Below are 13,108 nucleotides of genomic sequence, written 5' to 3'. Positions count from 1 at the left end.
TCTAAGACGGAACGGGAGCTTTTGTAAGTTCAATTGAAAGATTTCGTATGTGTGTTCAAAGGATATCGAGGATGTGCTGGCAGGAATCAAAGGAGCTGGCCGTGGATCAACTTTTTTTAGAGACCTTGGTGATAAAGGTAATTTTTATTTATTGTTAAATTTCTTCCTGTATTTTATTTAACCAAAGTATTCTTTGGGATTTCTGTCCTGGGTTTTGCCATATATTGGTTTTTTTTTTTTTTGTCTTTTTGTTGTTGTTGTTGCTATTTCTTGGGCCGCTCCCGCGGCATATGGAGGTTCCCAGGCCAGGGGTCGAATCGGAGCTGTAGCCACCGGCCTACGCCAGAGCCACAGCAACTCGGGACCCGAACCGCGTCTGCAGCCTACACCACAGCTCGCGGCAACACCCGATCCTTAACCCACGGAGCGAGGGCAGGGACCGAACCCGCAACCTCATGGTTCCTAGTCGGATTCGTTAACCACTGCGCCACGACGGGAACTCCGGTTTTGCCATATATCGTATACTAGAGAATAGCCATTAAGAGAATCGCCTGGCGAATGTCACAACAATGTGATTTAAGGGGTGGTTTTAAATCGTAATGAAACGTTCTCTGCATTGGAAGTAACCTTCTCAAACTCTTGGAGCAATTCCAGATAAATTATGTAGATGTCGATTTTGTTTAAAGCCTGGAGAGAAGGATGAGGCAGAGCAGGTAAAGTAAGGAGAGACAGCCCCAGAGATAGTGCGGGGCACACCTGCCTTGGAGGGAGTGGGAGAGATGAGGCCGGGCAGTGGGGGAGGGCGCTGCGGACCGGGGAGCTGCCTGTGCGTGACCCTGTGAGCGTGAGTGCCCGGTGGCTAGAGGGGCTGGGGGAAGCCGGCCGGGAACAGAGTTGGGGTTGCCGGGGGCGGGGAGGGAGTTGGGGGTCAGTGCGTGCAAACCATTGCGTTTGGGATGGATAAACAACAAGGTCCTCCTGGAGCACAGGGACTGTATCTCTTCTCCGGGGATAGACCACATGGAAAATAATACTAAAAAAGAATGGAGGGAGTTCCCTTCGTGGAGCAGCGGAAACGAATCCAACTAGGAACCATGAGGTTTCGGGTTCGGTCCCTGGCCTTGCTCAGTGGGTTAGGGATCCGGCATTGCCGTGAGCTGTGGTGTAGGTTGCAGACACGGCTCGGACCTGGCGTTGCTGTGGCTGTGGCGTAGGCCGGTGGCTGTAGCTCTGATTCAACCCCTAGCCTGGGAACTTCTATATGCCATGGGTGCAGCCCTCAAAAGACAAAAAAAAATGAAATTAATTAGTTTAAAAAGAATGCGTATGTATGTATGTATGACTGAATCACTTTGCTGTATAGGAGAATTGGCACAACATTGTGAATCAACTATACTTTTTAAAAAATTCATTATTGTGCATGCTAATTACAAATAATTCTGATTCCTGGAGCCCTTGAATATTTCTGTTACGTAGTAACTTCCGTGAGCCTTTCTGGGCATTGAAAGTTGGAAGGCTTACATGTGTTTTAAGATGTTTTCCAGGGGTGCTCTGGTGGTCTAGTGGTTAGGACTTCTTAACTCCTGCAGCCCAGTTCAGTCCCTGATCTGGGAACTGAGATCGCACATCCAGCTGCTGCACACTGCAGCCAGTCCATCAGTCGATAACAACAGAACAACACTTTTAAATAATTTATATTCATCTTTCTCCTACTTACAATTAGTTGGCGTGGTTTTTGTCTTTTTAAGGCCGCACTTGTAGCAAATGGAAGTTCCCAGGCGAGGGGTCCAATCGGAGCTGCAGCTGCCGGCCAACACCACAGCCACAGCAAGGCGGAATCTGAGCCACGTCTGTGACCCACACCACAGCTCACAGCAACCCTGGATCCATAACCCACTGAGCAAGGCCAGGGATTGAACCCACATCCTCAGGGATACTAGTCGGGTTGGTTACCACTGAGCCACAGTGGAAACTCCAGTTGGTATTATTTAATCCAGAAAATTAAATCCATTTGGCAAAAATGCCTTTGTAAATTTTAAAAAGGATACATCATCTGTGTCAACATCTGAATAAAAACATGGAATTATCTAATTTTTACTTCTTTTTCATTAAAACATATTCTTTGGATGTAAATTACTTCTAAGATAAACTCAGTGAAATTTCTGTCTCCTAATGACCAAGAATTTTATAAGCTTAAAAAATTGTACTGGGGACATAGCAATAAATTTTTTTTTTTTTGTCTTTTTGCTATTTCTTGGGCTGCTCCCGTGGCATATGGAGGTTCCCAGGCCAGGGGTTGATCCGGGGCTGTAGCCACCGGCCTACGCCACAGCCATAGCAATGTGGGATCCGAGCCACGTCTGCGACCTACACCACAGCTCACGGCAACACCAGATCCTTAACCCACTGAGCGAAGCCAGGGATTGAACCCGCAGCCTCATGGTTCCTAGTCGGATTCGTTAACCACTGTGCCATGACGGGAACTCCCGCAATAAAAAAATTATTTTAAAAAAGTCCAAAAAAAAAGAATTTTATAAACTTAATACTTAATGATTTGCAGCTGTTGTAGAGAATATTTTTTCTTTTTCTGAACTAGATATTATTTAATTGAAATTACTCAATACATTACCGTATTTAATATGAGGTACAGTTATTTCAAAGTACTTTAGCTATAAAATGCAATCGAAGTAATTAAGTCTAATTATGGCAGAATTGAACACAAAATATCTTTTTTTTTTTTGTCTTTTGTCCTTTTAGGGCTGCACCTGTGGCATATGGAGGTTCCCAGGCTAGGGACAGAATCAGAGCTACAGCTGCTGGCCTACACCACAGCCACAGCAACGCCAGATCCAAGCCACTTCTCCAACCTACACTACAGCCCACGGCAACACCAGATCCTTAACCCACTGAGCAAGGCCAGGGATCGAACCCACAACCTCATGGTTCCTGGTCGGATTTGTTAACCACTGCGCCACGACGGGAACTCCTCCAAGGCTACCATTCTTTCATCCCGCCTCTGCCTCCAGCAGTGGGATTCGTGGGGCAGTTTCCACGTCGGCAGGTGGGAGGGGGATCCTCAGTCCACGTGCTGAGTTAGAGGTTCTTCCGGACTGTGGCTGCATCAGGAATCGTGGCTCTGGTCTCTGGAAGAAGGAGTGTGCTCTGTATATCCTTTTTTTTTTTTTTCTCCTATGGCTGCACCTGCAGCAGGTGGAAGTTCCCACGCTAGCAGTTGAATCGAAGCTGCAGCTGCCGGCCTACACCACAGCCACAGCAACGCCAGATCCGAGTTGCATCTGTGATCTACACCACAGCTCACAGCAACGCCAGATCCTTGACCCACTAAGCGAAGTCAGGGATCCAACCTGCATCCTCATGGATCCTCGTCACTTCTTAACCTACTGAGCCACAGTGGAAACTCCCATGTGCTTCCTTTGCTGCTCCTGGAGCACGGGGGGAGCAAATAGATCTTTGTTTTCAGAGGAAACTGGGAAATATGATTAGTTGACGATTAGTTACTTTGTTATTTATTTTCTTTTACTTTTAGTTAGATGCCCAGATCTCTGTATATACACTCTCTGAATATCAAAGAGAGAAATTCATCAGCCGCTCACACATTTTCCTCCCTGCATAGTCCTTGCTGCCTGTTCTTTACAGGCTAGAAGACTCTTTATGGTCTCAGAAGGAACAGGGGCCTCGCACACTTCCTAGATTTCTTAAGGAATAAAAAGTGAGTATTTCTGGCCGACTGGGAGAGGCCCTTGGTGACGGACTGTTCCACACTTGATCTTGGCCAAAAGGCTGCAGACCAGCTGGATGGACTCTTCCGAAATAAACAGGAGGTGGAGGCCCACTGCAGAAGAGCTGATTTTTTTTCCTTTAGGCCAAGTCCATGAGGATGTTAGTAGGAGAAATAGAAGGAGGAGGAGGAGGAGAGGGGGCTTGAAACGTGCTTAGCCGAAGGCACAGATGACCGCCCGAGAGCGAGAGCGAGCGAGAGCAAGAGAGAGAGAGAGCGAGAGCGAGCGAGAGGGCGAGCGAGAGCCTGCGTCTCGGAGTCGGAGAGGAGGGTGGGAAGCCCGCGCCAGGCCGCTGCAGGAGCAGTTACCCTGACCTCCGGCCGTTCCCACAGGCCATCCCACAGCGCTGGACTCACAGGGACGACGGCCACGGAGTCGGGATGACCAGAGAGCCGCGCGGCTGCGGGGAGACGCGGCAGGGCTGCAGGGCTCCCGGGGTTGGAGGACCGTGAAAAGGCCGAGTGCGAGCTGCTCCCCACCGACCCCCCAGGGCTGGCTTCCCGTAACCACGGCTTTGTTTTTGTCTTACTTGGTACTGGAGCTTTCAGCCAGCTCTCTGTCTGAAACCCAGAAGTACCTCTGGCCCCTCTCTGCCCTCCCATCCTTCACACACAGTCAAACTCATCGCTCTCATTTTGCGTCCTAAGTAGTCATTGAACCCATCGTCTCCCCACCTCTAACTTACAGGAAACAGAACAAGAAGAAGTCTTAAGGGAAGACTTAACAACAGTGATTTTTTATTTTCTCTGAAATGCAAGAGTTGAAATGTACCTTCAGACTCAAGGAAACAACACTGACGAGTTTGTAGGAAAGATTCAGCAGATGCCCTTGCTTCCAGATACTCTCCTCTGTGGGTGTTAATGAAGTCATCCTGAAATTACTAAAATTTAGCTACAGTTGGAGCAATTTAGAGTATTCTACTTGACCACATAAAAGAATTATCAAAATGGATACTGTATCATAACTAGCAGAGGTAGTGTACTCTTTGCATGGAGAACTGTATTCAGTATCCTGCGATAAACCACAATGGAAAAGAATATGAAAAAGCATGTGTGTATATCGGAGTTCCCGTCGGGGCTCAGCAGTAATAAACTCGACTTGTGTCCGTGAGGACTCGGTTTGCTCCCTGGCCGCACTCAGTGGGTTAAGGATCTGGCATTGCCATGAGCTGTGGTGTAGGCCGGCAGCTGCAGCTCTGAGTAGATCCCTAGCCTGAGAACTATCTATGGTGCAGCCCTAAAAAGACCCCCCCACACAGACAGAAAATAACTCTGAGAAACAGGGTGCTGCCGTACAGCACAGAGAACTGAATAACCTGTGATAAACCATAGTGGAGGAGTTCCCTGGTGGCTCAGCAGGTTAAGGATCCCACTGTTGCTCAGCTCACTTGTGTGGCGCAGGTTCAGTTCCTGGCCCCAGAACTTCCGCATGCGTGGTTGTGGCCCAAAAAAGCCATAATGGAAAAGAATATGAAAAAGAATAGGAGTTCCTGTCGTGCTGTGGAAACGAACCCAACTAGGAACCATGAGGTTTGATCCCTGGTGTCACTCGGTGGGTTAAGGATCCAGCGTTGCCGTGAGCTGTGGTTTAGGTCGCAGGCGCAGCTCGGATTGTGCGTTGCTGTGGCTGTGGTGTAGGCCGACAGCTGCATCTCTAATTCGACCCCTAGCCTGGAATTTCCATATGCCATGGGTGCAGCCCTAAAAGGCGAAAAGAAAAAAAGAAAAAGAACACACACATGCGAGTATAACTGAGTCATTTTGCTGCGCAGAAGAAAGGTACACTTGGTTTACACATTATAAATCAGCTATAATGATTTTAAAAAGAAATCAAAAGAAAAAGTTGTGAAACAGACATTTGTAAGCCTGATTTGAATTTGATGACATTCGGGAATTACTGATGATCTGTCAGGTGTAGTAAATACATGGTTTTCTGTTGGTTTTTGTCTTTTGTCTTTTTAGGGCTGCCCGTGCCGCAGGTGGAGGTTCCCAGGCTAGGGGTCTTATCAGAGCTACAGCTGCCGTCTACACCACAGTCACAGCAACGCCAGATCCGAGCCATGTCTTCGACCTTTGCCACAGCTCCCAGCAACGCTGGACCCTTAACCCATTGAGCAAAGCCAGGGATCAGACCCATGTCCTCATGGACACTAGTCAAGTTCGTTAATCACTGAGCCACAACAGGAACTCCCAGTATATTTTTTTTTGATTGTGTTTTGCTATTAAATCAAGCTTATTATCCAGAGGGAAAATTTTGTTTAGTTTATCAGGAATCTATGCCTTGCACTGTTTCTGTATTTATTGTGCTTTTCATTACCTGACTCCATCCACTCAGGCAGAGAAGGAAACTTATTTAGTGGCCAGACCTGGATCCTGCTTCGAGCGCAGCTCAATCCAGGGCTCAGACAGCACCTGCATCCACCTCGAAGGCCTTCCTCTTAGAGTCGGGCTCCATCCTCAGTCTCCCGGCGCTGGCTCTGGTCCCGGCCTCACTTTCCTACGAGACACACTCTGTCATCATCACAGCCTCAGGGAGGTGGAGCAGGTGACCCCGCATTCTCCACAGGAGCCCCACACGGTGCCTCCAGCCTGGCCCCTGCAGCCCAGTCCCTGCCGCAGGCCCCATAGCTTTGCTGGGCAGCTTCCCAGGAATGGACCGTTTGCTCGGGCCCATCAGCATCTGCCTGGAGTTGAAGATGGGTCATCCCCCCGGGCTGCGAACGGGGAAGACGGGGTCCCAAAGACAAGCGAGGCGCTGCTGCACAGATTTAATTGCTTCCCTTGGCATAGCATGGCTCGCCCCTTGGTGTGTCCAAATCTCTGTCATTCTGCTGGACCTCGACATTGGCCGAGTTGTATGGGTAGTAACAGCTGAGTAGAAAAGACACAAAACGCCACGGGAATTGAAGCTGGCGGTGGACAGCAGCCACTCCTCTTCCTCACTGGAGGCAGGGACCTGGTGAGACCGCCTCCTCTTTTTAGGATGAGCTCTGTACCCAACTCTCCCTGGCAAGTTTTCCACTCTTCCAGAGACAGGCAATTTAAAGTAAAAATGTACGTGCGTTTTAATTAGGCGAAGGTTCCCTATGGTGTATGTGTGATTATTTCTAAACCATCTAAAACCCAATTGCTGATGTGTTTATTTTCTCTCTTTCAGGGCTGATTTCGTACACCGAGTATCTTTTCTTGCTCACAATCCTTACTAGTAAGTTCCCCACAATTTTTCTCAGTGATCGTGTCCAATTCTCTGTTCTTACCAAACCGGATTTTAGAAACTTGGCATTTAGGGTTTTATCATTAAGAATGTTGTTGGCGGGAGTTCCCATCACGGTGCAGCAGAAACGAATCCGACTAGGAACCATGAGGACACGGGTTCTATCCCTGGCCTCGCTCAGTGAGTTAAGGATTTGGCGTTGCTGTGGCTGTGGTGCAGGCCAGCAGCTGTAGCCCCGATGGGACCCCTAGCCTGGGCACCTCCATATGCCGTGGGTGTGGCCCTAAAAAGCAAAAAGAATAATAATAAATTTAAAAAATTTTTTAATTATAAAATGTTATTGGTGCCTCGGTTTCTGTGCCTGCGTGATGATGCGGTTGGATTTGACTCTCTGCCTCCTCTGCTGTCTGGCTTCTCACAACGTTGCTTCCTTAACCGAAGGCCTGTTGAACAGAAGAATCAGAGCTCACTTGGGAAGGTTAAAAGTCCCTTGTCTGACGCTGCAGCGTTCCTGACCGTCCTGTTCACACTGTCGGTTGTGAAAGTCAAGGAACGGTTGGAAGCTTTGCCAGCCCAGCAGCTGAATGCGGCATGTTCTCTTGGGATTGACCTTAGAGTGGGAAAAACGTGAACTCCAAATAACGTCTGCAGTTTTATTGAAAATGACACCCCAGTGCTAACTCCCTAGTTTTCATAAAGGTTCTGTGGTTACATCGGATGCAGACCTGAGAGGAAGCTTCAGGAAGGGCTTTGGGAGCTCGCTGTCCAGATTTACAGTGTTTCTCTCAGTCTAAAACGATTTCAAAACCCTTGTTTACAAAAATCTACTCTTGAGCAAGGGAGATAAAGAGTAGTAATCAGTGTGGAAATAGCCAAGGAACTCTAAGCATAGAGGCAAGCCGCTAGTAGAGCTGAAGAAATAAATAGAGTTCTCGAATGAATTTTGCTTTGAAGGGCAGAACGCTTAATGTGGGTGGCACACCGTGGAAACACCCCAGCCTTCGAAAATTGCTCTCCCGAGAAGAGATTGCTTTCCTCCGTTTCGGGCGCTTTTTCGTACCCTCTCTCTGAGCTGGTTTCAAGTTTGAAGACCCTATAGGTCTTCAGGTAACTTGCATTTCACCAACAGTATTACTCATTTTTCACTTGCAGAACCACATTCAGGGTTTCATGTTGCATTTAAAATGCTGGATGCGGATGGTGATGAGATGGTTGAAAAAAAGGAATTTTTTAAGGTAAGTCAACTCTAGTTGTTTTTGGTTTGTCATAAAACACCTGAATGCTCATGTGATAATTTTACATTTCCATTAAAATGAAAATTAGATCTATTGCTTATACTCTGAAAGGTCAAGAAATCATTTATACATTCAAAAATATTAAGTTTTTTGTCATACAGCCTTGAGGAAACAGTTAGAGGACAGAGTGTGAGATTCCAAAAGGAGAAAGGAGCTTAAGCATGTACGTTTTTTAGTTTTTATTCTTATGGTTTCAGCCAATGATAATGTAACAGAAAACTTCATGGATACATTGAACATTTTTCTCACAACCCTGCCAAAAAAAGGAATAAGAAAAATAAAACCTTAAGCCTTCATAAAGAGTAGGGAAAAAAAAAATGAAAAAGCCACAATAGTTATAAATGGTACAAATTTTCCAGGAATTTGTGATGGTCGATCATTGAAAAGCTAAAAAAATGTGTTTAAGTGACAGTTCCGGAGACGTGACTCTGACACACCAGCAGATTTCACTCTGTCCAAGGAAGTCGATGGTAATGTCAGCAAGTGTGTCAGTGAGAGAGGGTGGGAACAAATGTACCTCTCAGTCGCTTGGCCTACGGCAGAAATGGGCGCCACACTCTAAATCAGACGTCCTTTGTTTTTGCTTTTCAGGACTGCTCCCGAGGCATGTGGAGGTTCCCAGGCTAGGGGTCCAATCGGAGCGACAGCTGCCGGCCTACACTGCAGCCACAGCAAGGCGGGATCGAAGCCTCGTCTGTGACCTACACCACAGCTCCCACGGCAACGCCAGGTCCTTAACCCACTGAGCAAGGCCAGGGATCGAACCCCAGTCCTCATGCGTGCTAGTCAGGTTCGTTACTGCTAAACCACCACAGCAATTCCTCAACTGTACTTTAAAAAAAAAGAACTAATGAGACAGTTTAAAAAAAAGTTTGGTTCAACATATGCAAATCAGTCATCATACAGCACATTAACAAAAGAAAACTCAGGAACCACATGATCATCTCAGTAGATGCAGAAAAAGCCTTTGACGAAGTCCAGCTTCCATTCATGATAAAAACCCTTACCAAGGTGGTTATGGAGGGAACACACCTTACCGTAATCAAAGCCATTTACGACAAACCCACAGCAGATATAACACTCAATGGAGAAGAGCCGAAAGCCTTCCCACTAACACCTGGAACAAGACAAGGGTGCCCACTCTCACTGCTTCTGTTCAGCATAGTACTGGAAGTCCTAGCCGTGGCAGTCAGGCAAACAGAAGAAATTAAAGGCATCCAGATTGGAAGAGAAGAGGTAAAACTGTCACTGCATGCAGATGACATGATACGATATGTAGAAAACCCTAAGGACTCAACCCCAAAAACTACTCAAACTGATCAACAAATTCAGCAAAGTAGCAGGATATAAGATTGACATTCAGAAATCAGTCCCATTTCTGTATGCTAACAATGAAATATTAGAAAATGGATACAAAAATACTGTACGTTTTAAAATTGCACCCAAAAAAATCAAATACCTGGGAATAAACCTGACCAAGGAGGCGAAAGACTTATATGCGCAGAACTATAAAACATTAAGCAAGAAAACTAGAGAGGATTCAAAGAAACGGAGAGATATTCCATGCTCCTGGGTTGGAAGAATTAATATTGTAAAAATGGCCACACTACCTACAGCAATCTACAGATTCAGTGCAATCCCTATCAAATCACCCATGACATTTTTCACAGAACTAGGACAAACCATACAAAAACTTGTATGGAGCCACAAAAGACCCAGAATTGCTGAAGCAATCCTGAGAAACAAACACCAAGTAGGAGGCATAACTCTCCCAGACTTCAGGCACTATTACAAAGCCACAGTCATCAAGACAGTGTGGTACTGGTGCCAAAACAGACATACAGACCAAAGGAACAGAATGAAGAACCCAGAAAATAAACCCGGACACCTATGGTCAATTAATCTTTGACAAAGGAGGCAAGAATATAAAATGGGAAAAGGACAGTCTTTCAGTAAGTGGTGCTGAGAAAACTGGACAGCTGCATGTAAATCAATGAAACTAGATCACACCTCACACCATGCACAAAAATAGACTGAAAATGGCTTAAAGACTTAAACCTAAGACAAGACACCATCAAACTCCTGGAAGAGAACATAGGCAAAACATTCTCTGATAGCAACCTTACAAATGTTTTCTCAGGTCAGTCTCCCAAAGCAACAGAAATAAAAGCAAAAATAAACCAGTGGGACCTAGTCAAACTGACAAGCTTTTGCACAACAAAGGAAACCATAAAAAAAAAAAAGACAACTTAGAGAATGGGAGAAAATAGTTTCAAATGATGCCTAATCTCTAAGATACACAACTTACGCAACTCAACAGCAAAAAAAGCGAACAACCCAACTGAAACATGGGCAAAAGACCTGAACAGACATTTCTCCAAAGAAGATATGCAGGTGGCCAACAAGCTCATGAAAAAATGCTCAGCATCACTGATTATTAGAGAAATGCAAATCAAAACTATTAGGAGGTCACACCTCACACCAGTCAGAATGGCCATCATTAGTAAGTCCACAGATAGCAAATGCCGGAGGGGGTGTGGAGAAAAGGGAACCCTCCTGCACTGTTGGTGGGAATGTCAGCTAGTACAGCCACTGTGGAGATCAGTATGGGCGTACCTTAGAAAACTATGTGGAGAACTACCATATGACCCAGCAATCCCACTCTTGGGCATATATCCGGACAAAACTTTCCTTGAAAAAGACACATGCACCCGCATGTTCACTGCAGCTCTATTCACAATAGCCAAGACATGGGAACAACCTAAATGTCCATCGACAGATGACTGGATTAAGAAGATGTGGTGTATATACACAATGGAATACTACTCAGCCATAAAAAAGTACAAAATAATACCATTTGCAGCAACATGGTTGCAACTTAGAGACTCTCATACTAAGTGAAGTAAGTCATGAAGAGAAAGACAAATACCATATGATATCACTTATATCTGGCATCTAATATATGGCATAAATGAACCTTTCCACAGAAAAGAAAGTCATGGACGTGGAGAACAGACTTGTGGATGCCAAGGGGGAGGGGGATGGCGGGGGATGGACTGGGAACTTGGGGTTAATAGATGCAGACTCCTGCCTTCGGAATGGCTAAGCAATGAGATCCTGCTGTGTGGCGCTGGGAACTCTGTCTAGTCACTTGTGATGGAGCAGGATAATGTGAGAAAACAGAATGTATACATGTATGTGTGACTGGGTCACCTTGCTGTACAGGAGAAAATTGACAGAACACTATAAACCAGCTATAGTTGAAAAAATAATCATTTTAAAATAAAAATTTTTTTGAAGTCTGTCAGTGCATATAAACTGGAGTGTACACCAGGCAGACCTCGCTGTTCTTAATCTAGAAGAGACCTCACGGAGAAAACGGGTCCCTTCTTGTCATCTGTGTTTTTCTTCCAGTCCCCAGCATATGGGGAAGGCAGACAACCCGGCTTGTTGAAATGATCCCTCTGTACACGGAGTCTGTGCTTGCGCTGTTCATCAAGTAGCCGGGAGCCGCGGGGGCTGTGACGCCTCTGAAGTGTGACTTGGGACTAAGAAACTGGAGTGTTTCAATTTTAATTAATTTTAAATTTAAAAACTGTCATTCCCTTCAGATACTGGCAAATTTTCAAGTATGTTTGAAATAGTGTGAGGACGTGACTACTTTTTATTTTTATTTTATTTTAGGGTTTTTCTGTCTTTTTGTCCTTTTAGGGCTGCACCCATGGCATATGGAGGTTCCCAGGCTAGGGGTCGAATCACAGCTGTAGCCGCCAGCCTACACCACAGCCACAGCAACACCAGATCCAAGCCGCATCTGCGACCTACACCACAGCTCATGGCAGCGCCAGATCCTTAACCCACTGAGCGAGGCCAGGGATTGAACCCACGACTTCATGGTTCCTAGTTGGATTCATTTCTGCTGCGCCACGACGGGAACTCCGAATCTACTTTTTAATTGTTACTTTCATTTACTTTTGTAAACTTTATGAAATCTTAAGTACAGGTCAAGTACAGAAATTGGAGTAATTGTGGGTTTGGTTTCAGACCACCACAAGAAAGCAAGTCACCAATGTTTCAGCTTCCCGAGGCAGATGAAAGTTTTGTTTACACTGTACTGTGGTCTAGTAAGTGTGTAATAGCATTGTGTTGGTTTTTTTCTTTCCTTTTTGGGCCACACCTGCCCCATGTAGAAGTTCCCGGGCTAGGGGGTCAACTTGAAACTGAAGGTGCCAGCCCACACCACAGCCCCAGCAACGCCAGATCCTTAACCTGCTGAGCAAGGCCACGGATTGAACCCTTGTCCTCAGGGATGCTAGTCGGGTTTTTAACCTGCCGAACCACCCCAGCATTATGTCTTAAACAGTGTGTATGCTTTAATTTAAAAATACGTCATTGCTGGAGTTCCTGTGCAGCTCAGCAGGTTAAGGATCCTGCGTTGTCACTACAGTAGCTTGTATCAGTTCTGTGACACAGGTTTGACTCCTGGCCTGGGAGCTTCCACATCCCACACATATGGCCAAAAACAAAAAATAAATAAAAATTTTAAAAGTACTTTATTGCTGACAAATGCTAATCATCAGCTGACATGCAGGGTTGTCACAAAACTTCACTTGGTAAAAAACGCAAAATCTGCAAAGCGTGTAAAACAAGGTGTGCCTGTAGTTCCAGTGAAATATAGTATCTGATACCTTGTGGAACATACCTGGATTTTGAAGGAAAAAAGAAAGGGATATAAAATACCAATTTTTATATTGAATATGTGATAAAGTCATTGTTTCGAGATAATTAATTTCACCTGTT

The 13,108-nt window shown here is 45.7% G+C and overlaps 1 protein-coding gene across 2 annotated transcripts in view; it reads left to right on the top strand.

Moving 5' to 3' along the window:
• MICU2 (mitochondrial calcium uptake 2) overlaps positions 1-13,108 on the top strand; it is an 80,248-nt gene that overhangs the window by 36,737 nt on the left and 30,403 nt on the right. For both annotated transcript variants that reach the window (XM_047756517.1, XM_047756518.1), the window contains exons 4-6: positions 62-137; positions 6,957-7,004; positions 8,166-8,248. In XM_047756517.1, coding sequence (XP_047612473.1) covers positions 62-137; positions 6,957-7,004; positions 8,166-8,248 — 207 coding nt within the window. The remainder of the gene's footprint in view (positions 1-61; positions 138-6,956; positions 7,005-8,165; positions 8,249-13,108) is intronic.

Source organism: Phacochoerus africanus, chromosome 13 (genome assembly GCF_016906955.1).
Source record: "Phacochoerus africanus isolate WHEZ1 chromosome 13, ROS_Pafr_v1, whole genome shotgun sequence".
In the NCBI taxonomy this organism is placed as follows: Eukaryota; Metazoa; Chordata; class Mammalia; order Artiodactyla; family Suidae; genus Phacochoerus; species Phacochoerus africanus.
The sequence above is the reverse complement of the archived record's forward strand: the minus strand, read 5'-3'. Positions and strand labels throughout refer to the sequence as shown.